This window comes from Mustelus asterias, chromosome 26 (genome assembly GCF_964213995.1).
Source record: "Mustelus asterias chromosome 26, sMusAst1.hap1.1, whole genome shotgun sequence".
NCBI lineage: Eukaryota > Metazoa > Chordata > Chondrichthyes > Carcharhiniformes > Triakidae > Mustelus > Mustelus asterias.
In genome coordinates, this window is record NC_135826.1 from 38,108,855 (window position 1) to 38,132,013 (window position 23,159).

General features: G+C 45.2%; 1 protein-coding gene across 3 annotated transcripts in view; it reads left to right on the forward strand.

Annotated features, from left to right (window-relative positions):
* LOC144479591 (CREB-regulated transcription coactivator 1-like) overlaps nt 1-23,159 on the forward strand; it is a 115,761-nt gene that overhangs the window by 37,739 nt on the left and 54,863 nt on the right. For all 3 annotated transcript variants that reach the window (XM_078198489.1, XM_078198491.1, XM_078198490.1), the window contains exons 4-6: nt 3,114-3,175; nt 4,400-4,500; nt 15,825-15,910. In XM_078198489.1, coding sequence (XP_078054615.1) covers nt 3,114-3,175; nt 4,400-4,500; nt 15,825-15,910 — 249 coding nt within the window. The remainder of the gene's footprint in view (nt 1-3,113; nt 3,176-4,399; nt 4,501-15,824; nt 15,911-23,159) is intronic.

Sequence of the window (23,159 nt, forward strand, 5' to 3'; positions counted from 1 at the left end):
AAACAGCTAATGTAACGCCACTGTTTAAAAAAGGAGGTAGACAAAAGGCAGGTAACTACAGGCCGGTTAGCTTAACATCTGTAGTTGGGAAAATGCTGGAATCTACCATTAAGGAAGAAATAGCAGGACACCTGGAAAAGAATGGTTCAATCAAGCAGACGCAGCATGGATTCATGAAGGGAAAGTCATGTTTGACTAATTTACTGGAATTTTTTGAGGATATAACGAGTGCGGTTGACAGAAGGAAACCGGTGGATGTGGTGTATTTAGATTTCCAGAAGGCATTCGATAAGGTGCCTCACAAAAGATTGCTGCATAAGATAAAGGTACACGGAGTTGGGGGTAAAGTGTTAGCGTGTATTGAGGATTGGCTATCTGACAGAAAGCAGAGTCAGAATAAATGGGTGCTTTTCCAGTTGGCAATCAGTGACTAGTGGCGTGCCACAGGGATCGGTGCTGGGGCCTCAACTATTTACCATATACATCGACGATCTGGAGGTGGGGACTGAGTGTAGGGTAACAAAGTTTGCGGATGACACAAAGATGAGTGGGAAAGCAAATTGCGTGGAGGACACAGAGAGTCTGCAGAGAGATTTGGATAGGCTAAGTGAGTGGGCAAGGATCTGGCAGTTGGAGTATAACATTGGTGAAGGGGGGGTTATCCACTTGGGAAGGAATAATAGTAAAATTGACTATTATTTAAACGGTGAAAAATTACAACATGCTACTGTGCAGAGGGACCTGGGGGTCCTTGTGCATGAATCGCAAAAACTCAGTTTGCAGGTGCAGCAGATAATCAAGAAGTCAAATGAAATGTTGGCCTTTATCGCGAGAGGGATGGAGTATAAATGCAGGGGGGGGGTCATGCTGCAACTGTACAGGGTATTGGTGAGGCCGCACCTAGAGTACTGTGTACAATTTTGGTCCCCTTATTTAAGAAAGGATATATTGGCTTTGGAGGGATACAGAGAAGGTTCACCAGGTTGATTCCGGAGATATGGGGGGTTAGCTTATGAGGAGAGATTGAGTAGACTGGGCCTGTACTCATTGGAGTTTAGAAGGTTGAGGGGAGATCTTATAGAGACATATAAGATAATGAAGGGGCTAGACAGGGTAGAAACAACGAGGTTATTTCCACTTACAGTGGAAACAAGAACTAGGGGGCATAGTCTCAAAATACAGGGGAGTCAATTTTGAACAGAGTTAAGGAGGAACTACTTCGCCCAGAGGGTAGTGAATCTTTGGAATTCTCTGCCCAATGAAGCAGTAGAGGCTACCTCATTAAATGTGTTTAAGTCACTGATAGATTTTTAACCATTAAGGTAATTAAGGGTTATCATAGAAACCCTACAGTACAGAAAGAGGTCATTCGGCCCATCGAGTCTGCACCTACCACAATCCCACCCAGGTCCTACCCCCATATCCCTACATATTTTACCCACTAATCCCTCTAACCTACACATCTCAAGACACTAAGGGGCAATTTTAGCATGGCCAATCAACCTAACCCGCACACCTTTGGACTGTGGGAGGAAACCGGAGCACCCGGAGGAAACCCACGCAGACACGAGGAGAATGTGCAAACTCCACACAGACAGTGACCCAAGCCGGGAATCGAACCCAGGTCCCTAGAGCTGTGAAGCAGCAGTGCTAACCACTGTGGTACCGTGCCGCCCATGCCAGTTATGGGGAGCGGGCAGGTAAGTGGAACTGAACCCACTATCAGATCAGCCATGATCTTATTGAATGGCGGAGCAGGCTTGAGGGGCCAGCTACTCCTGCTCCTATTTCTTATGTTCTTATGACTTTGGAGGCAGTCCAAAGGAGAGTCACCAGGCTAATTCCTGGGATGAGAGGGTTGTCTTAAGAGAGACGAAATAGTCTGAGTCTATATTCCTTGGAGTTTAGAAGAGTGAGGGGTGACCTTATTCAAACACATAAGATCCTGAGGGGGCTTGACAAGGTAGATGGTGAGATGTTTTCACCAATGGGAGAGTCTCGAACAAGGGGACATAGCTACACGATAAAGAGCTGGTCATTTAAAACTGAAGAGCATAAAAATGTATTCTCTGAGGTTGATGAATCTCTGGAATTCTCTGCCCCAAAGGGTGCTGGAGGCTGGATCATTAGAAGTATTTAAAATCGAGGTGGATAAATTTTGATAGATCGAGGAATGGAGGGTTATGGGGAAATGGCACAGAAAAGGAGCTGAGGCTGGTATAAATCAGCCATGATCATATTGAATGGCGGGGCCACTCCCGCGTCTGTTTCTTGCGTCGTGAGACAGAGATGAGGAGAAATTTTCACTGAGGGTTGTGCGACTTTGGAACTCTGCCTCAGGCAACACTGGAGTTGGGAGTCATTGAATATTTTAATGTGGAGGCAGATATATTCTTATTAAATAAGGGAATTATTGGGGGTGGATGGGAATGTGGAATTTGAAACTGAAACAGATGAGGCCTGATCTTAATGAATGGTGGATCAGCCTCGAAGGTCCGAATGGCTGCTTTCTGCTCCAACTTCTTATGTCTGTATGAAGAGGAACTGTTTCTGGTAGCTGGAGGGTTGATCATGAAAATGCACAGAATTAAGGTAATTGGCAAAAGAATCAAAGGTGACGTGAGGAAAGAAATGCCTATGTACCTGCCTTGGTTAAGATTTGGAATATACTGCTGCATAGAGATTCAATAGCAGACCGCAAAAAGGAATTGGATAAATACTTGAAAGAGGAAAGAAAATCCAGGGATATAAGAGTGGGGAAGTGGGCCCAACTTGATTGCTTTTTGAACAAGTTGATGCAACCATAATGGATCAAATGGCCACCGTGTGTGCTGTTACATTCTGTGATCTTAGAGCGAACAAAGGCATGGATGAGAATTTGAGCAACTGATGTGCTGAGGCAGTGACACACTCGGGTGATGTTAAGGTGATGGAGAGGATATTGGGTTGGAAGCTCTGCTCCAATAGGATGCAAAGATTTTTATTGGGTTTTACTGCAGTGGGTATTGCTCCACAGGAGAGGAGCTGTGTGTAAAATATTTAATTTTCTGCACAGTGAACAGTTTGTTGCAGAATCCGTTCTGTTCTCTGAAGTTTCCTTGACTCCACAGCACGCAGACAGCTGTCCGTATGGTTCGGTCTATCTATCGCCCCCAGCTGACACCAGCTGGAGAAGGTGAGTGACATTTTCCTAAATTAAACTTCCAATCTCAGTCTATCTGTTGGAATCCACTCATTGTAACAAGTAAATGTTTTAATAATTGGAGTTAAGAATTTAAGAGATCAATACTTTGACCTTTGTGGCACCTCGGGAAATGGTGGAATGTGGCTGACCCCAGAGGCAGTGAGGGACTCTCAGGGGGACAAAGGCAGGTGGATCAATGAGCGTAGGTAGGGTGGGAAGGAAGAAGAGGTGAGGTCTGATGGAAGGGGGGGTGGCAGGGTGGGCCTGGACATTAGAGACGTTGGGTCTGTTACCTGGGATGAAACATGTAAATAATGAAGAGAGGTTGGACAGGCTTGGGTTTTCTACTCTGGAGCAGAGAAGACTGAGGGGCAACTTGATTGAGATGTTCAAGATTATGATGGGCATGGACAGGGTGGATAGGAAGCAGTTGTTCCCCTTCGTTGAAGGGTCAGTTACGAGGGGACACAAGTTAAAAGTGAGGGGTGGGAGATTAGGGGGGATTTGAGGAAAAACCTTTTTACTCAGAGGGTGGGGACGGTCTGGAATGCATTGCCTGGGTGGGTGGTGGGGCGGGATGCCCCACACCCTTTAAAAAGTACCTGAATGAGTATTTGTCACACCATAACATTCAAGGCTATGGGCCAAGTGCTGGCAAGTGGCATTAGATGGGCAGGTCAGGGCCTTTCATGCCTCGGTGCAGACGCTGGCCGAAGGACCTCTTCTGTACTGTAGGATTCTGTGATTCTGGGTCAAGGGTGGCGGGGAGGGTGCAGGTGAGTAAGGATGTATGGGTATGGGATAGTTGGGTGAGGACAGATGGGAACTTTATGCAAAGGGAGCAGTGCTCACAGGCAGATGTTTGTAAATCATTATTGATTTTGCAAGCATGTAAATAATGTAGAAGGTGTAATAATTTATATTCTTTCTCACCCACCTTTTCAATAACTAGTCAGTACTGGACATTAAGCTGATCTTTCTCCAGAAAAGTACATGCATGACATCGGTTGAGGGTCCAGAAAGAATTGATAGATGGTGAAATGGTAGCAGGGCTGTCCTTACTCTGTGGTATGTGCACAGCACAGAAGTTTCTCATTTTTAGAATGAAGCACCTTTATCTGTTTTCACTGATCTGTTTTATATTCTTTCCGGGTTGCTGTCAATCCATCACACTTGTGCCTGATTATCACAAATGATACACATTTTTAATTTCAGGACCAATTCAGACTCTGCCCTGCACCAGAGTACGATGAATCCCACCGCTCAGGATCCATTTAACGGGGGTTCCCAAGAAACACAAGAGCAGCACAAGCGAGGTGAGGACAGTGTTCAGTCTGCGGGTTCTGGCCCTCCAGTGAGTGATGACTTACTAGGCCTTACTGACCTTTCAGACAGAACGCTCATGCATTTGATATTTGTGGCAATTTCTCTCAGATACACGCACCGGCAAATGCAAACTAATAGACTGTTCATTCAAAGCTGCAGAGCCATGAAAGCAGCAGCTCTAAGGAAGGTGGGATGGCTGTGTTTGTTATTTATTCATTTACAGGATGCGAAATACAAATACAGTCCCAGTTTTTGTATCATTAACTTTTTATACCCGTGGTAGGTGCACCAGAAACTGATTCCTGAAGCCCTTACTGGAAAGCAGGCTGTCAAGTCCTAATGGGATCTAAGCTGAGCATAAGTGAGCTGGTTATTGATGAGTAAGTGCTGCTTGATAGCATTGTCAACAAGACCTTCTATCATTTACCTCATGATAGAGAGCAGATTGGAGGGGTAGTAATTGGCTGGCTTTGAATTGTCCTGCTTTTTGAGACCAGGCCACATTTCTGTGTGGATGCCAATGTTGTGGCCGTGCTGGAGCAGCTTGCCGAGGAGAATGGTTAGTTCTGCAGCATAAGTCTTCGGTACAACAGCCAGAATGTTGCCAGGGCCCGTAGCCTTTGCTGTCTTCAGTGTGCTTAGTCATTTGTAGAATCCTACAGTGCAGAAGAGGTCATTCAACGTATTGAGTCCGCATCAATCCTCTGACAGAGCATCTTACCCAGGCCTTCTCCCTCACCCATCCCCATAATGCCACATATTTAAGATGGCTAATCTCCCTAACCTACACATCTTAGGACACTGGGGGGTAATTTAGCATGGCACCTAACCTGCACATCTTTGGACTGTGGGAGAAAACTGGAGCACCCGGAGGCAACCCACGCAGACATGGGGAGAATGTGCAAACTCTACATGGACAGCCACCTAAGGCCGGAATTGAACCCGTGTCCCTGCAACTGAGAGGTAGCAATGCTAATCACTGTGCTGTCCAAATTTATTTGGCTGAAGACTGGCATCTGTGATGGTGGGGAGGAAGCCGAGATGGATCATCTTCCTGGCACGCTAGCTAAGAAGGTTGCAAGCGCTTCAGCCTTGCCACTTCCAGGGAACTGTGGATCTGCACGCCTAGGTCCCTTTGTATATCTCCTATTTCTGAGAGCTCTACCATTTACTGTATACTTTCCTTCTGCAGTAGACCTTCCAAATAGCATCACTTCACATTTGGTTAAATTCTATCTGCCATCTTTCGGCCCAGGTCTGCAGCCGATTTATATCCTGCTGTATCCTCTGACAATCCTCCTCACCATCCGCTACTCCAATTTTTGTATCATCTGCAAATTTACTAATCAGAGCACCTACATTTTCAAAGAACAAAGAAAATTACAGCACAGGAACAGGCCCTTCGGCCCTTCAAGCCTGTACCGACCATGCTGCCCCACCGAACTAAAACCCCCTACTCTTCCGGGGGCCATATCCCTCCATTCCCATCCTATTCATGTATTTGTCGACGCCCCTTAAAAGTCACTATTGTATCTGCTTCCACTACCTTCTCCCGCAGCGAGTTGCAAGCACCCATCACCCTCTGTGTTTAAAAATGTGCCTCGTACATCTCCTTTAAACCTTGCCCCTCGCACCTTAAACTATGCACCCTAGTAATTGACTTTTCCACCCTGAGAAAAAGCTTCTGACTATCCACTCCATCCATGCCCCTCATAATCTTGTAGACTTCTATCAGGTTGCCCCTCAACCTCCGTCATTCCAGTGAGAACAAACCAAGGCTCTCCAACTTCTCCTCATAGCTAATGCCCTCCATACCAGGCAACATCCTGGTAAATCTTCTCTGTACCCTCTCCAAAGCCTCCACATCCTTCTGGTAGTGTGGTGACCAGAATTGAACACTATATTCCAAGTGTGGCCTAACTAAGGTTCTATAAAGCTGCAACATGACATGCCAATTTTTAAACTCAGTGCCCTGGCCAATGAAGGCAAGCATGCCGTAATACTTCTTGACGACCTTCTCCACCTGTGTTACCACTTTCTGTGATCTGTGTACCTGTACACCCAGATCCCTCTGCCTATCAATACTCTTAAGGGTTCTGCCATTTACTGTACATTTCCCATTTGTATTAGACCTTCCAAAATGCATTATCTCACATTTATCCAGATTAAACTCCATCTGTCATCTCTCCGCCCAAGTCTCCAACCAATCTATATCCTGCTGTATCCTCTGACAATCCTCATTGCTATCCGCAAATCCACCAACCTTTGTGTCGTCTGCAAACTTACTAATCAAACCAGTTACATTTTCCTCCAAATCATATATGTTACAAACAGCAAAGGTCCCAGCACTTATCGCTGAGGGGCGCCGCTTGTCACAGCCCTCCATTCTGAAATGCACCCTTCCACTGCTACCCTCTGTCTTCTTTGACCGAGCCAGTTCTGTATCCAGATTGCCAGCTCACCTCTGATCCCATGCGACTTCACCTTGTGTACCAGAATCCTCCGAATCATTCATATATTTAACAAACAACAGAGGCCCCAGCACTGATCCTTGTGGAACACCGCTTGTCACAGACCTCCAGTTAGAAAAGTACCCTTCCACTGCTACTCTCTGCTTTCCATGCCCAAACCATTTAACCAGCTCGCCTTGGATCCCAAATGACTTCACTTTCTGTATCAGCCTACCATGAGGAACCTTATTGAAGGTTTTACTAAAGTCCATGTATGCAGCATCCACTGCCTGCCCGGCTTAATTTTTCTTGTCACTTCCTCAAAGAACTCGTGAAACAAGACCTCCCCTTCGTAAAACCATGCTGCCTATCATTAATAAGCCTATTCTCTTTCAGATGTGAGTACATCCTGTCCCTCAGAATCTTCTCCAATAATTTCCCCACCACTGATGCAAGGCTCACAGGCCTGTAATTTCCCATACGGTCTCTTCTGCCCTTAAAAGAGGAACAATGTTGGCTAGTCTCCAATCTTCTGGTACCTCGTCCGTGGCCAAAGAGGATACAAAGATTTTGGCCTCAGCAGTTTCTTCCCTTGCCTCTCTCAATATTCTGGGATAAACCTTATGTGGCCCTGGGGACTTGTCCACCTTAATGTTTTTCAAAACCTCCAATACCCATCTCCCTTTTTATCTCAACATGTCCTAGTTGTTGTATGGCATTATCACCGTGCTGAATGGACAGACTTCGAATAGATCTTGCAAATCAAGACTGGGCATCCATGAGGCATTGTGGATCACCAATAGCAGTGGAACTATACTCCAGCACAATCTGCAACCTCATGGCCCGGCATATCCCCACTCAACCATTAACGTCAAGCCAGGGGATCAACCCTGGCTCAATGGAGAGTGCAGGAGGGCATGCCAGGAGCAGCACCAAGCATACCTAAAAATGAGATGTCAATTTGGTGAAGCTACCAAACAGAACTACTTGCATGCCAAACGGCAAAAACAGCAAGTGATAAACAGAGCTAAGCGATCCCACAACCAGCGGATCAGATCTAAGCTCTGAAGTTCTGTCACATCCAGTCATGAATGGTGGTGGACAATTAAACAACTCACTGGAGGAGGAGGCTCCACAAATATCCTCATCCTCAATGATAGAGGAGCCCAGCACATCAGTGCAAAGGATACGGCTGACGTATTCACAGCAATCTTCACCCAGAAGTGCCAAGTGGATGAGCCATCTCGGCCTCCTTTAGTGGTCCCTAGCATCTCAGATGCCAGTCTCCAGCCAATTCGATTCACTCCACGTGGTATCAAGTTGGAGGCACTGGATACTGCAAAGGCAATGTGCCCTGATAACATTCCGGCAATTTGCCACTCCTCTAGCCAAGCTCTCCCAGTACAGTTACAGCACTGGCATGAACCCGACAATGTGGAAAATTCTCCAGGTATGTCCTGTACACAAAAAGCAGGACAAATCCAACCCGGCCAGTTACCGCCCAGTCAGCCTACTCTCGATCATCAGCAAAGTGATGGAAGAGGTCATCAACAGCACTACCAAGCAGCACCTGCTCAGTGACGCTCAGTTTGGGTTTCACCAGGGTCACTCAGCTCCTGACCTCATTACAGCCTTGGTTCAAACATGGACAAAAGAGCTGAATTCCAGAGGCAAGGTGAGAGTGACAGCCCTTGACATCAAAGCCGCATTGAACCGAGTGTGGCATTAAGGAGCCCTAGCGAAACTGGAATCAATGGGTATCTGGGGAAACTCTCTGCTGGTTGGAGTCCTACCGTAAGAGTTTTAACAACACCAAGTTACTGGACTGGAGCACTGGAGTCATACCGTACATAGGAAGATGGTTATGGTTGTGGAGGATCCGTCATCTCAGCTCCAGGATATCACTGCAGGAGTCTTTCAGGGTAGTGTCCTAGGCCCAACCATCTTCAGCTGCTTCATCAATGACTTTCCCTCCATCATAAGGTCAAAAGTGTTCGCCGATGATTACACAATGTTCAGCACCATTCGTGACTCCTTAGATACTAAAGCAGTCCAAATAGTAAGTAACATTTGCGCCACACAAATGCCAAGCAATGACCATCACCAATAAGAGACACTCTTCACCACCGCCCCTTGACATTCATGGTGTTACCATCACTGAATCCCCCATTGTCAACATCCTTGGGGTTACCATTGACTAGAAACTCAATTGGACTCACCACATAAACACAGTGACTACAAGAGCAGGTCAGAGGCTGGGAAAACTGTGGCGAGTAACTCACCTCCTGACTCCCCAATTCCACAAGACACAAGTCAGGAGTGTGATGGAATTCGCCCTACTTGCCTGGATGGGTGCAGCTTCAACAACACTCAAGAAGCTCAACACCATCTAGGACAAAGCAGCCTGCTTGATTGGCACCACATTTGCAAGTATCCACTCCCTCTAGCACTGATGGTCAGGAGCAGCAGTGTGTACTATCTACAAGATGCACTGCAGCAATTCACCAAAGATCCTAAGACAGCACCTTCCAAACCCACGACCACTTCCATCCAGAAGGACAAGGGCAGCAGGTACATGAGAACACCACCACCGGTAAGTTCTTCTCCAAGCCACTCACCGTCCTGACATGGAAATATATTGCCGTTCCTTCGCTGTCGCTGGGTCAAAATGCTTGAATTCCCTCCCTAACGGCATTGTGCGTCAACCCACAGCACATGGACTGCAGCGATTCAAGAAGACAGCTCACTAACACATTCTCAAGGGCAACTAGAGATGGGCAATGAATGCTGGCCGTGCAGCAACGCCCACGTCCCACGAATGAATTTTTTAAAAAATCCACCTTTTTAATTGCATTAGGATCTTGTATACTACAATCAAGTTACCCCTCACTCTTCCAAGGTTTTCAGTGAAAACAATCTTCTATGTTTCAATGAGATCCCTCTCATTATTCTGAACTCCAGAGTGTATATGCCTAGTTTACTCAGGCTCATCCCATGGACCAGTTTAGTGAAGATGTGCTGTATGTTTCCAATTCAAGTATATCCTTCCTCAGATATGGAGCCAAACTGCAGACAATTCATTTTAGGTGTGGTCTCAGCAAAGCTCTGTATAATTATAGCAAGATTTCTTTACTCTTGTCTTCCAATCACCTTGCAATAAAGCCCAACATGCCTTTTGTCTTTGCTTGCTGTACCTGCTAACTTTGTGTTCCTTGGGTGCGGATACTCAAGTATGTCTGAACATCAACATTTAAAAGTTTCACATCTTTTAAAAATATTCTGCTTTTCTATTCTTAAGTCCAATACCTTTACAATGCCCCACATTATACTCCATCTGCCATCTTGTTGCTCGCTCACTTAACCCATCTATATTTCTTTGCAGCCTCTTTGTGTCCACCATATAATTTGCATTTCTACCTGGTTTTGTATGGTCAGCAAACTTAGATACGTTGCTCTTAGTCATAGAAACAATAGACCATTCGGCCCTTCGAGTCTGCTCCACCATTCATTTTGATCATGGCTGATCATCAAATTCAATATCCTGACACCTCCCCACCCCCCCTCCCCCTCCCCCACACACTTCCCCCATATCCCTTGATCCCTTAAGCCCCAGGAATTATATCTAATTTCTTCTTGAAATCGGACAATGTTTTGGCCTCAACTACTTTCTGTGGTTGTGGATTCCACACATTCACCCCCCTCTGGGTGAAGAAATTTCTCCTCACCTCAGTTCTAAATGTTTACCCCTTATCCTCAAACTATGACCCCCAGTTCTGGACTCCCCCACCATTGGGAACATTCTTTCTGAATCTACCTTGTCTTATCCTGTTAGAATTTTCTAAGTTTCTATGAGATCCCCTCTCTTTTAAACTCCAGTGAATATAATCCTAACCGATTTAGTCTCTCCTCATGACAGACCTGCTATCCCAGGAATCAGCCTGGTAAACCTTCGTTGTACCCCCTCTATAGCAAGGACATCCTTCCACTGATAAGGACACCAAACTGCACACAATATTCCAGGTGTGGCCTCACTAACGCCCTATACAATTGCAGCAAAACATCCCTATTCCTATCAAATCCTCGTGCTATGAAGGCCAACATACCATTTGGCGCCTTTACTGCCTGCTGTACCTGCATGCTTACTTTCAGCGACTGAGGACACCAAGTCTTGTTGGGTATCCACCTCTCTCAATTCACACCCATTCAAATAATCTGTTTTCCTATTATTGCTACCAAAGTGGATAACCTCACATTTATCCACATTATACTGTATCTGCCATGCAGATGCCCACACACTCAGCCTGTCCAAATCACGCTGAAGCATCTCTGCATCCTCCTCACAGCTCACCCTCCCACCCAATTTAGTATCATCTGCAAATTTGGAGATAATACATTTAGTTCCTCCTTCCAAATTATTAATTTACTCTCTTCATCTAAATCATTAATATAAATTAAGGGAGGCAGAATTGTCACTTGACTAGTAATCCAGAGACCCAGGCTCGAATCCCACCATGGCAGACAGTGGAATTTGAATTCAATAAAACATCAGAAATTAAAAGTCTAATGATGACCATGAAACCATTGTCAATTCTTCCTAAATTTAAATCAAACGGGATTTTCCTCTTGTAAAATCTTGATGACTTTGTATAATCATAATATGATTTCCTAATTGCATTGCTAAGACTTCCTCAGCAATAGATTCCAGCAATTTTAATGAATACTGCTGAGCTAACTGGCCTGCAATCCCCTGCAGTCTCTCCCTCTCTTGAAAAGTGGAGTTACATTTGCTAACTTCCTAACTGCTGGTACCAGGGAAGTTTGATAAATCATACCAGAGCATACACTATTTCTGCAGCTAATTTTAGAACTCTTGGATGTAGACCAACATGTCCTGGAAGCTTGTCAACCTTCAGTCCCTTGCGTTTCTTCACGACTTTTTTCTGCTGATATTAATGACATTAAGTTCCTCATTCCTATAAGCTCCGGTTACCCTTTATTTCTGATCTACAATTTACTCAGCATACCTGCTATTTCCGCATTCCCTTTGCTAATGTCTCTTAATCTCTGCTTCTTTGGGACCAATGTTTACCTTAGTGACTCTCCCTTTTTATATGTTTGTGAACCTTCTACTATCCATTTTAAATATTTCTTGCTTGTTTACTCTCATATTCTGTTATTTTCCCTTTTTATCAACTTTTTGGTTTTCTTTTGCTGTTTCCTACTTTCCCAGACCTTGGGCTCAGTATTATTCTTTGCAACATTTTAAGCCTCTTCTTTTAATCTAATATCACCTTTTAACTCCTATAATAAGCCACAGATGAATCTTTCTTGCTGAGATTTTATTTAAGGAATAAATTTATGTTTGAACATTATGAACTGTTTCTTTAAATGTTTTCCATTGTTTATTTACTGCAATTCTTTTTACTCTGTTCACCCTATCAACCTTGGCTGGCTTTTCTTTCATGCCTATGTGATGAACTTTGTTTAATAATATTCTTGTTTTGGATTGCAGAATGTCTCTTGCAATTTAATATGGAATTCAGTTGTATTATGGTCGCATTCCTCATTGAACCAGGGTTGGCCCCTGGCTTGATGGTGATGTAGGCTTGAGGGATGTGCCAAGCCCTTACTTTACCATTTGTGGTGGGATACAATTCTGCTGCTGCTTGTTCACACTACCACATAGATGCCCACCTCCGAGCTGCTGGATACATCCCGATTTTATCCCATTTAGAACAATGGGGCTGCCGCACAACATGGTGAAGATAGGACCTCTTCTCCATCCACAAGGACCATGTGGTTCTCACTCCTATCAAACTGTCATGGTTAGATGCAGGGTATATACACAGAGTGGATATTGATCCGTTTAGTTGGGTTTATAGATGGAGTAGATATTGATCAGTTTATTCAGGCAATGTTTCACAGTTTACGTATACCTCAGTATTTTTGTCATTCTGTTAGTGGTTAAGATGTTGTTTGGTTTATTGGAAGCAGAGCTATGCAAGGCTCAGTCTCTGATAGTATAAGCACAATGCCAGCATTTTGTTCATTTGTTCTCAGTCTGTAATTGTCCAGCATCCCTTGGGGGAAAAACTCTCAGCATAGATCCATTTGGATTTCCTAAAATTTAGGAGTCCGTGCTCTTGAATTGTTCTAAGATTCAGAGCTTCCTTATAGATGAACTTGATGTAAATCTGAATGATATTGTAAGCTTGCCCCACTTAGCCCCTGTTTCCTGTCAAGGAGTCTGATATTACAAAGAGTATAAAGAACAAAGAAAAGTACAGCACGGGAACAGGCCCATCTGCCCTCCAATCCTGTGCCGATCATGATGCCCGAACTAAACTAAAAAAAACCTTCTGCCCTTCCTTGGTCCGTATCCCTCTCTCCCCTCCCTATTCATGGACCCATTCAGATGCCTCTTAAATGTTGCTAATGTGCCTGCTTCCACCACCACCTCTGGCAGTGCGTTCCAGGCACCCAACACTCTCTGTGTGAGAAACTTCCCCCGTACATCTCCCTTAAACTTTCCCCCTTGAACCTGTGCCCCCTTGTAATTGACATTTCCACCCTGGGAATAAGCCTCTGACTATCCACCCTGTCTCTGCCTCCCATTTTGTAGACCTCTATCGGGTCTCCCCTCAGCCTCCATCTTTCTAGTGAAAACAATCCTCGTTTATTCAACCTCTCCTCATAGCCAACACCCAGGTGACCAGGCAACATCCTGGTGAACCTTCTTTGCACTCTGTCCAAAGCTTCCACCTCCTTCTGGTAGTGTGGTGACTCAAACTGCACGCAATACTCCAAATGTAGCCGAACCAAGATTTTATATAGCTGCAACATGATTTGCCAATTCTTGTACTCAATTCCCCGGCTGGTGAAGGAAGAATGCCATATGCCTTCTTCGTCACCTTGGCCACCTGTGTTGCCACTTTGAGGGAACTGTGGACCTGCACATCCAGATCCCTCTGTATGTTAATATTCCTAAGGGTTCTGCCATTTACAGTATAATTCGCACCTAAATTTGATCTTCCAAAATGCAGCACCTTGCATTTGTCCGGATTAAACTCCATCTGCCATTTCTGTGCCCAAGTCTCCAATCTATGTCCTGTTGTATCCTCTGACAATCCCCGGCACTATCAGCAACTCCACCAAGCTTTGTGTCATCCACAAACTTACTAATCAGACCACCCACATTTTCCTCCAGATCATTTATATATGCTACAAACAACAGAGGTCCCAGCACTGATCCCTGCGGAAAACCATTAGCTACAGTTCTCCATTCTGAAAAACACCCATCCACCGCTACTCTCTGTCTTGTATAACCAAGTAAGAGTTTTAACAACACCAGGTTAAAGTCCAACAGGTTTATTTGGTAGCAAATACCATTAGCTTTCGGAGCGCTGCTCCTTCGTCAGATGGAGTGGAAATCTGCCCTCAAACAGAGCAGATTTCCACTCCATCTGACGAAGGAGCAGCGCTCTGAAAGCTAATGGTATTTGCTACCAAATAAACCTGTTGGAGTTTAACCTGGTGCTGTTAAAACTCTTACTGTGTTTACCCCAGTCCAACGCCGGCATCTCCACATCTTGTATAACCAAGCCAGCTCTGTGTCCATCTAGCCAGCCCAACCTGAATTCCATGTGATTCTAGATTTTGTACCAATCTGCCATTATTGAAGTTGAAGTTGTTAAGGGTGGCACAGTGGTTAGCACTGCTGTCTCACAATGCTCGGGACCCACGTTCGATTCCTGGCTTGGGCCACTGTCTGTGGGGAGTTCTGCACGTTCTCCCAGTGTCTGCATGGGTTTCCTCCGGGTGCTCCGGTTTCCTCCCACAGTCCAAAAGACGTGCTGGTTAAGCGCATTGGCCATGCTAAGTTTTCCCTTAGTGTACCCGAACAGGCACTGTAGTGTGGTGACTCAGGGATTTTCACAGTAATTTTATTGCAGTGTTAATGTAAGCCGACTTATGACACTAATAAATAAACTTTTAAAAAAAGGAATAACAGAGAAGTCACAGTCAAAATGGCTTGAGATGAGTGTGCTACTTACTAACCAGGAGGGCCCTGGTTTTCCCTTTGGTCTGTGCACTCAGGGCAGCCTTTAGGTCACTGGAGTTAACCTCCAAACCCCACCACTAAGAAGGGGGCGGTGAGGGGGATGGTGGGGGCAATTCAACACTTGTCCCTTTCTGTCACTCTAGCTGGAAAATGCACAAGAGGACTGTATTAGCTTTGGCTGTAATGCACCCTCACTGTCTAGTCTGGAGGAAGAATTAGACCAGAGACTGGGGAGGAAGAGTTGTCACAGGTCAGGTGCAGGATGTAGAAAGAACATAAAGCTAAATAAAGAACCAGAATGGACAAACAAAAAGTTCCCATTTTTTGGCTTAACATGACGGGCGGGATTTCCCCAAAACCAGAAAATCCTGCCCGAGGTCAACGGACCTTTGCATGGTGTCGTTGTCCCCCCATCCCGTCCCCCCCGCTCTGATTTCCACGGTGGGCAGAATGCAAAAGTTCCCCCTGGTGATCTGACCCTTCCCAGATACACGGCCACAGCGTTTGACTCTTTTTAACAACATTTAGATTTGAAACAAAAGACCACAGTCCAGCTCTTCGTGCCAATGCTGGCTCCTTGCTGCCGTTTGGTTCATCGGGCATCAATGGCCTTCCCTTGAGCAAGAGCCAAAGATAATCGGACCAAACCTTATCTGGTCAGGTTGAGCTGTCCTCAGTTACTGAGAAGCACAAGGTGCTGGTGGATCAGCGCATCTTTCCCTGATTGTTTTTTTTTGTCTTGTCTAGTTCTTGAACCATTTATTGTCTGTGCATCTCTCTCTCTCTCTTACACGTCTCTCAGTGTTACTATTAACGGTTCCTGGGATGGACGAGAATACGTCTGAGACTGATAAATCTCTATCCAAACCACTGTGGGACAACAAAAAGGTACTGTAGGATATTTAATGTTTAATTTTTCTAAGGTGGGTTTGGAACGCATGAGTGGCCCTGGTCACCCATCTCGTGTCACTTGTCCATTAGATGTCCTGTTTCTATTTGTGCAGCTTCTTCTCCTTTATTGCACTGTGTTGCAACTCTTCCCCTTTAAGCTCCTTCTTGTTTCTTTCTTACTGTTTTTGGCATGCATTAATCTTTGTAATTTTTTGTTACTTTTTACTGAGGAATCCCAATTTTCTCCAGCTCCACTGAAAATGCTGCTTGCTGTACTGGGATGTGCTTCAGAAAGGAATACATTGATATTTGTATAGTGCATTTTACGGCTTCAGGACATCGCAAAACACTTCACAGCCATTGATTTAATTTTAGAATTATACTTGATGTTGTGATGAAGGAAATACGGCTGCCAATTTGCTCACAGTAAGAGTTCTCAAACAGCAATGAGATCAATAATTAAACCGTTCTAGTGCTGTTGACGTAAACTTTGGATAGAATACCCTGTTGCTGTGATTCTTGTTGGAATGGACATGGACGTTGGGACAATTTCCTGGCCCCATTTGCAGTGGTCGCAAATCCCGTTATGGCCAGAAGCTCTTGCGAGAGGGCCAGAGTGAGATTTGTGCTTGGGAGTGGGGTCCCCACCCTCTGGCCGTAAAGTCATAGCTTTTGCACCCAGCAAGGGCATGAATCTGATTACCATGGATTAACATGCATGTAAATATTCAAAAATGGCTTCACAATGTCTATTAACCCCTGTTGCCGTGATGCCCAGCTAGTGGGCATCACTACTGGTATCCAAAAACAGAAGCCAGTCATGATGACCACACCGGGGACACGGAGGCCTGCGCATTCCGGGGACACGGAGGCCTGCGCATTCCGGGGACACGGAGGCCTGCGCATTCCCAGGACTCTGTGCAGCAGCCTTGCTGGCGTCTTTAGGCCCTGCCCCTCACCATGACAACACGAGGCACACACCCTGCTTTAAAATGGCAAAATGCCATAAGATCTAGAACATAGAAAAAATACAGCACAAACAGGCCCTTCGGCCCACAAGTTGCGCCGGTCATGTCCCTACCTACCTAGGCTTATATATAGGCTTACCTATAACCCTCAATCCTATTAAGTTTCATGTACTCATCCAGAAGTCTCTTAAAAGACCCTATCGAGTTTGCCTCCACCACCACTGATGGCAGCCGATTCCACTCGCCCACCACCCTCTGAGTGAAAAACTTACCCAAAGCCTGCCTGTTTCTCTCAGAAACCTGATACTTAGCAATTTTTTGTGAAATTCCACCCATTTGGTGAGGATAGGGTGGGCTATGCTGTGATGCCTCCATTGTTGAACAGTCTGCTTCCATAATCTCTTATCCTCAGCGAAGTTGCTCAGTGATGACTCAGTAGTCTCATTGTGCCCTTGGTTTAAGACCAAAGTCTCAACCTTCTTTTGAGAGCTCAAAACCAAGGTTGACGTCTCGGTGGTGGACCAAGGTGTGCTACAGTGATATCCTTCAGATCCAAAGGCACTATTTGAAGGTCAGAGTAGTTTCCCTGGTGTTCAGGCCAAAGTTTTAACCAACAATGTCGGTGTTTGTTATGAACGAGTTCCACCCACCTATCTTTATATAACCCCATCAGGATCATCTTTATTCATTTCTCCCTTTAGCTGCTTATCTAGCTTTCCCTGAAATCCATCAATGCTAATTTCCTCAGCTATACTTTGTGGTAGCACGTTCCCCATTCTCACCACTCTAAAGAAATTTTTCCTGAATTCTTTGTTGGGTTTATTAGCAACGACCATATTTCTGGCTGCTAGTTCTGGTCCCACCTGCAAGTGGAAGCATCTCTTTGTCCATCCTAGCAATTCCTTCCACAATCTTTCATCATACAGAATCACAAAATTGTAATGGTGCAGAAGGAGGCCATTTGACCCATCATGTCTGCACCGCTTCTCCATACGCGTAACATGACTTAGTGCCATTCCCTGTCTTTCCCCGTACCCCTGTACATCATCTGCCTGAGAAGAACAAAGGCAGCAGATGCATGGGGCACCATCACTTGTAAGTTCTGCTCCAAGTCGTACACTATCCTGACTGGGAAAAATATAGCCGCCTTTCATCATCCCTCCCTGACAGCACTGTGGGTATATTCACATCTCAGAGACTGCAGCAGCTCAGCATTGCCATCTCAATGACAGACATGCTTCAGCAGCAAATCCTCACCATTAAGAAAATACCTCTATTAGGTCACCCCTCGATCTTCTCTTTTCGCGAGAAGCCTGTCCAATATTTCCAGGTAGCTCTATCCTCTCAGTTTAGTATTCTAGTAGATGTTTTTTGCACCTTCTCCCATGCCTCCATAAAAATACTATGGAAATCATAACCTCTCAGTGTTGCAATTACATAGAAATAGAAACATAGAAAACTACAGCACAAAACAGGCCCTTCGGCCCCACAAGTTGTGCCGAACATATCCCTACCTTTTAGACCTACCTATAACCCTCCATCCTATTAAGTCCCATGTACTCATCCAGGAGTCTCTTAAAAGACCCTATTGAGTTTGCCTCCACCACCACTGACGGCAGCCGATTCCACTCGCCCACCACCCTCTGTGTGAAAAACTTCCCCCTAACATTTCCCCTGTACCTACCCCCCAGCACCTTAAACCTGTGTCCTCTCGTAGCAGCCATTTCCACCCTGGGAAAAAGCCTCTGAGAGTCCACCCGATCTATGCCTCTCAACATCTTATATACCTCTATTAGGTCTCCTCTCATCCTACGTCTCTCCAAGGAGAAAAGACCGAGCCCCCTCAGCCTATCCTCATAAGGCATGCCACTCAATCCAGGCAACATCCTTGTAAATCTCCTCTGCACCCTTTCAATTTTTCCACATCCTTCCTGTAATGAGGTGACCAGAATTAGGTCTAACCAAAGTTTAACGCAAGTTTAACATAAGTTCCTGCTTTTCAATTCTGTTCTACGAATGAGTTACTTTTTTATGATCTTAATGATCTGCGATTTGTGTATCTATACCCCTCCAGATTCATTTGTTCCTCGACCACATTTATTCTGATTTTCTGGGTAATATGTAGCCTTCTTATCCTTCCCAACAAAATGTATTACCTACATTGAAATGAACTTGCCATTTACATGCTTATTCTGCAAGTTTATTAATGTTTTGCTGTATTCATTAACAGTCCTCTTCTGTATTAACTAAACCAATCCTTTGTTCAATTTCAAAATCTGAATGATTTCCATCAATGACGAATGACAATGATCCTTCTGGAACACTATTCCGCAGTTTTTGACAGTCAGAGTAGCAACCCTTATACTCGGTTTTGTAGTCATCTTCCAATCCATTCAGCTACTTATTCCCTGAATCCTCATGTTCTGACTTTAGTTGTAAGCCTACTGGGTGGTACCTTATCAACGACTCTTTGGAAATCCAAATATATTACATATACTGTGTTACCCATATCTACCCTTCATGTTACTTGATGTTTGTGATCACGCTGCTCCTTAGCAAAGGCCAAACTTTAACAACTTTGACTTTGCTTTTCTGTCCGTTCCTATCTCTTGCTGAGATACAATTCCATAGGATTGGATTCCCTGTGGTAGCTTGCCCAAAAGACTAAACTATTGTGTTATCCTAAATGGGAAGTCCTGGCAGGCTGTTTAATTGGGGGAGCATCATTAACAAGTCTGTCCATTTGTTCCTCAGCTTCCTGACACAAGCACTTTCCAGTAGAGGTCATGAGAAGAATGTAAGAAATAGGATCAGGAGTAAGCTATCCAGTCCGTCAAGCCTTCTCTATAATTTAGCAAGATCATTGCTGATCTGATTGTGGCCTGAACACATTTTCCTGCCACCCCCCCCCCCAGTACTCCTTGACCCCATTGTCAATCAGACATTTAACTTGGCTGTCAGTGTGCTGAATGACCCAGCCTCCACTGCTGACTGGGAAAGAGAATTCCAAAGACTGATAACCCTCAGAGAGGGGAGATTCCTCCTCATCTTAGTTAAAACCTTTATTTTGAAACTGTCTCTGTAAGTTCTGGATTCTTCCATGAGAGAAGAAACATCCTCTCAGCATCTATCCTGTTAAACCCCCTCAGAAACTTCTTTGTTACAAAGAACAATACAGCACAGGAACAGGCCCTTCGGCCCTCCAAGCCCGCGCCGCTCCCCGGTCCAAACTAGACCATTCTTTTGTATCCCTCCATTCCCACTCCATTCATGTGGCTATCTAGATAAGTCTTGAACATTCCCAGTGTGTCCGCCTCCACCACCTTGGCCGGCAGCGCATTCCAGGCCCCCACCACCCTCTGCGTAAAATACGTCCTTCTGATATCCGTGTTAAACCATCCCCCCCCTCACATTGAACCTATGACCCCTCGTGAACGTCACCACCAACCTGGAAAAAGCTTCCCACCGTTCACCCTATCTATGCCTTTCATAATTTTATACACCTCTATTAGGTCACCCCTCATCCTCCGTCTTTCCAGTGAGAACAACCCCAGTTTACCCAATCTCTCCTCATAACTAAGCCCTTCCATACCAGGCAACATCCTGGTAAACCTCCTCTGTACTCTCTCTAAAGCCTCCACGTCCTTCTGGTAGTGTGGCAACCAGAACTGGGCGCAGTATTCCAAATGCGGCCGAACCAACGTTCTATACAACTGCAACATCAGACCCCAACTTTTATACTCTATGCCCCGTCCTATAAAGGCAAGCATGCCATATGCCTTATTCACTACCTTCTCCACCTGTGATATCACCTTCAAGGATCTGTGGACTTGCACACACAGGTCCCTCTGCGTATCTACACCCTTTATGGTTCTGCCATTTATCGTATAGCTCCCCCCTACATTAGTTCTATCAAAATGCATCACCTCGCATTTATCTGGATTGAACTCCATCTGCCACTTCTTTGCCCACATTTCCAGCCTATCTATATCCTTTTGTAGCCTCTGACAATGTTCCTCACTATCTGCAAGTCCAGCCATTTTCGTGTCGTCCACAAACTTACTGATCACCCCAGTTACACCTTCTTCCAGATCATTTATATAAATCACAAACAGCAGAGGTCCCAATACAGAGCCCTGCGGAGCACCACTAGTCACAGGCATCCAGCCGGAAAAAGACCCTTCCACTACCACCCTCTGTCTTCTGTGACCAAGCCAGTTCTCCACCCACCTAGCCACCTCCCCTTCATCCCATGAGATCCAACCTTTTGTACCAACCTACCATGAGGGACTTTGTCAAACGCTTTACTAAAGTCCATATAGACGACATCCACGGCCCTTCCCTCGTCAACCATTCTAGTCACTTCTTCAAAAAACTCCACCAGGTTAGTGAGGCATGACCTCCCTCTCACAAAACCATGCTGACTATCGTTAATGAGTTTATTCCTTTCTAAATGCACATACATCCTATCTCTAAGAATCCTGTCCAACAACTTCCCTACCACGGACGTCAAGCTCATCGGCCTATAATTTCCCGGGTTATTCTTCCTACCCTTAAATAACGAGACCACATTAGCTATCCTCCAATCCTCTGGGACCTCACCTGTGTCCAGTGACGAGACAAAGATTTGCGTCAGAGGCCCAGCGATTTCATCTCTCGTCTCCCTGAGCAGCCTTGGATAGATTCCATCAGGCCTTGGGGATTTGTCAGTCTTTATATTCCCTAAAAAACCTAACACTTCCTCCCTTGTAATGGAGATTTTCTCTAACGGGTCAACACTCCCCTCCGAGGCACTCCCAGTCAACACATCCCTCTCCTTTGTGAATACCGACGCAAAGTATTCATTTAGGGTCTCCCCTACTTCTTTGGGCTCTCAGCATAATTCCCCATTTTTGTCCCTAAGAGGTCCGATTTTTTTTCCCTGACAACCCTTTTGTTCCTAACGTATGAATAAAATGCCTTGGGATTCTCCTTAATCCTGTCTGCCAAGGACATTTTGTGACCCCTTTTTGCCCTTCTCATTCTTCGTTTGAGTTCTTTCCTACTTTCTTTGTATTCCTCCAGAGCTCCCTCTGTTTTTAGCTGCCTGGACCTAATGTACGCTCCTCTTTTCTTTTTGACCAATCCCTCAATTTCCCTGGTTATCCACGGTTCTCGAATCCTACCCTTCCTATCCTTTTTTACAGGCACATGCCTATCCTGCAGCCCTAACAACTGTTCCTTAAAAGACTCCCACATGTCAGATGTGGATTTACCCTCAAACAGCCTCTCCCAATCAACAGCTGCCAATTTCTGCCTAATCCCACTCAAGTTAGCCTTCCCCCAATCCAACACCTTACCCATGGGACACCACTCATCCTTTTCCATCACTATCCTAAAGCTAACAGAATTGTGGTCACTATTTGCCACATGTTCCCCTACCGAAACTTTGAAGACCTGACCGGGCTCATTCCCCAGTACTAGGTCCAGTATAGCCCCCTCTCTAGTCGGGCTATCTACATATTGTTCCAAAGAACCTTTCTGTACGCATTTTACAAATTCCTCCCCATTCAGACTCCCAGCCCTATGCGATTTCCAGTCTATACTAGGAAAATTGAAGTCTCCCACTACAACAACCCTATTTTTCCTGCACCTATCCATTATCTCCTGACATATCCATTCTTCCAGTTCCCTTGGGCTGTTGGGGGGCCTGTAGTATACCCCCAACATAGTGACTGCGCCCTTCCTGTTTCAGTAAGATCACGTCTCATTCTTCTAAACTCCAGTGAATAAAGGTCCAATCTGCTTAATCTTTCCTCAGAAAACAAATCCCTCATTCCAGGAATCAGCTTGGTGAGCCTTCACTGAATTGCTTCCAATTCAAGTATGTCCCTCCTTAAGGTGACAAATCTGTACACAGGACTCTTGGTGTGGGTTACAATTTGCCCTGTATAGTTGCATCAAGATTCCTTATTTCTATACTTCATTACTTTACCCATTACTTTTTCTCTAGTGTTGGGACCAATGCTCACTTTAGCAAATCGTTTCCTTTTTATATACTTGTGGAAGCTTTTACTGTCTTTGTTTCTTGCTGTTTTTCTCCCGTACTGCAGGGTCAGTTGAAGCCCCACAGTTGCTGCTCCTCACACAGAACAGCTGATTAGCACAGGGACAGGTTCTGTCCTAGAACAAAGAAAATTACAGCACAGGAACAGGCCCTTCGGCCCTCCAAGCCTGCACTGACCATGCTGCCCATCTGAACTAAAACCTCCTACCCTTCCGGGGACCATATCCCTCTA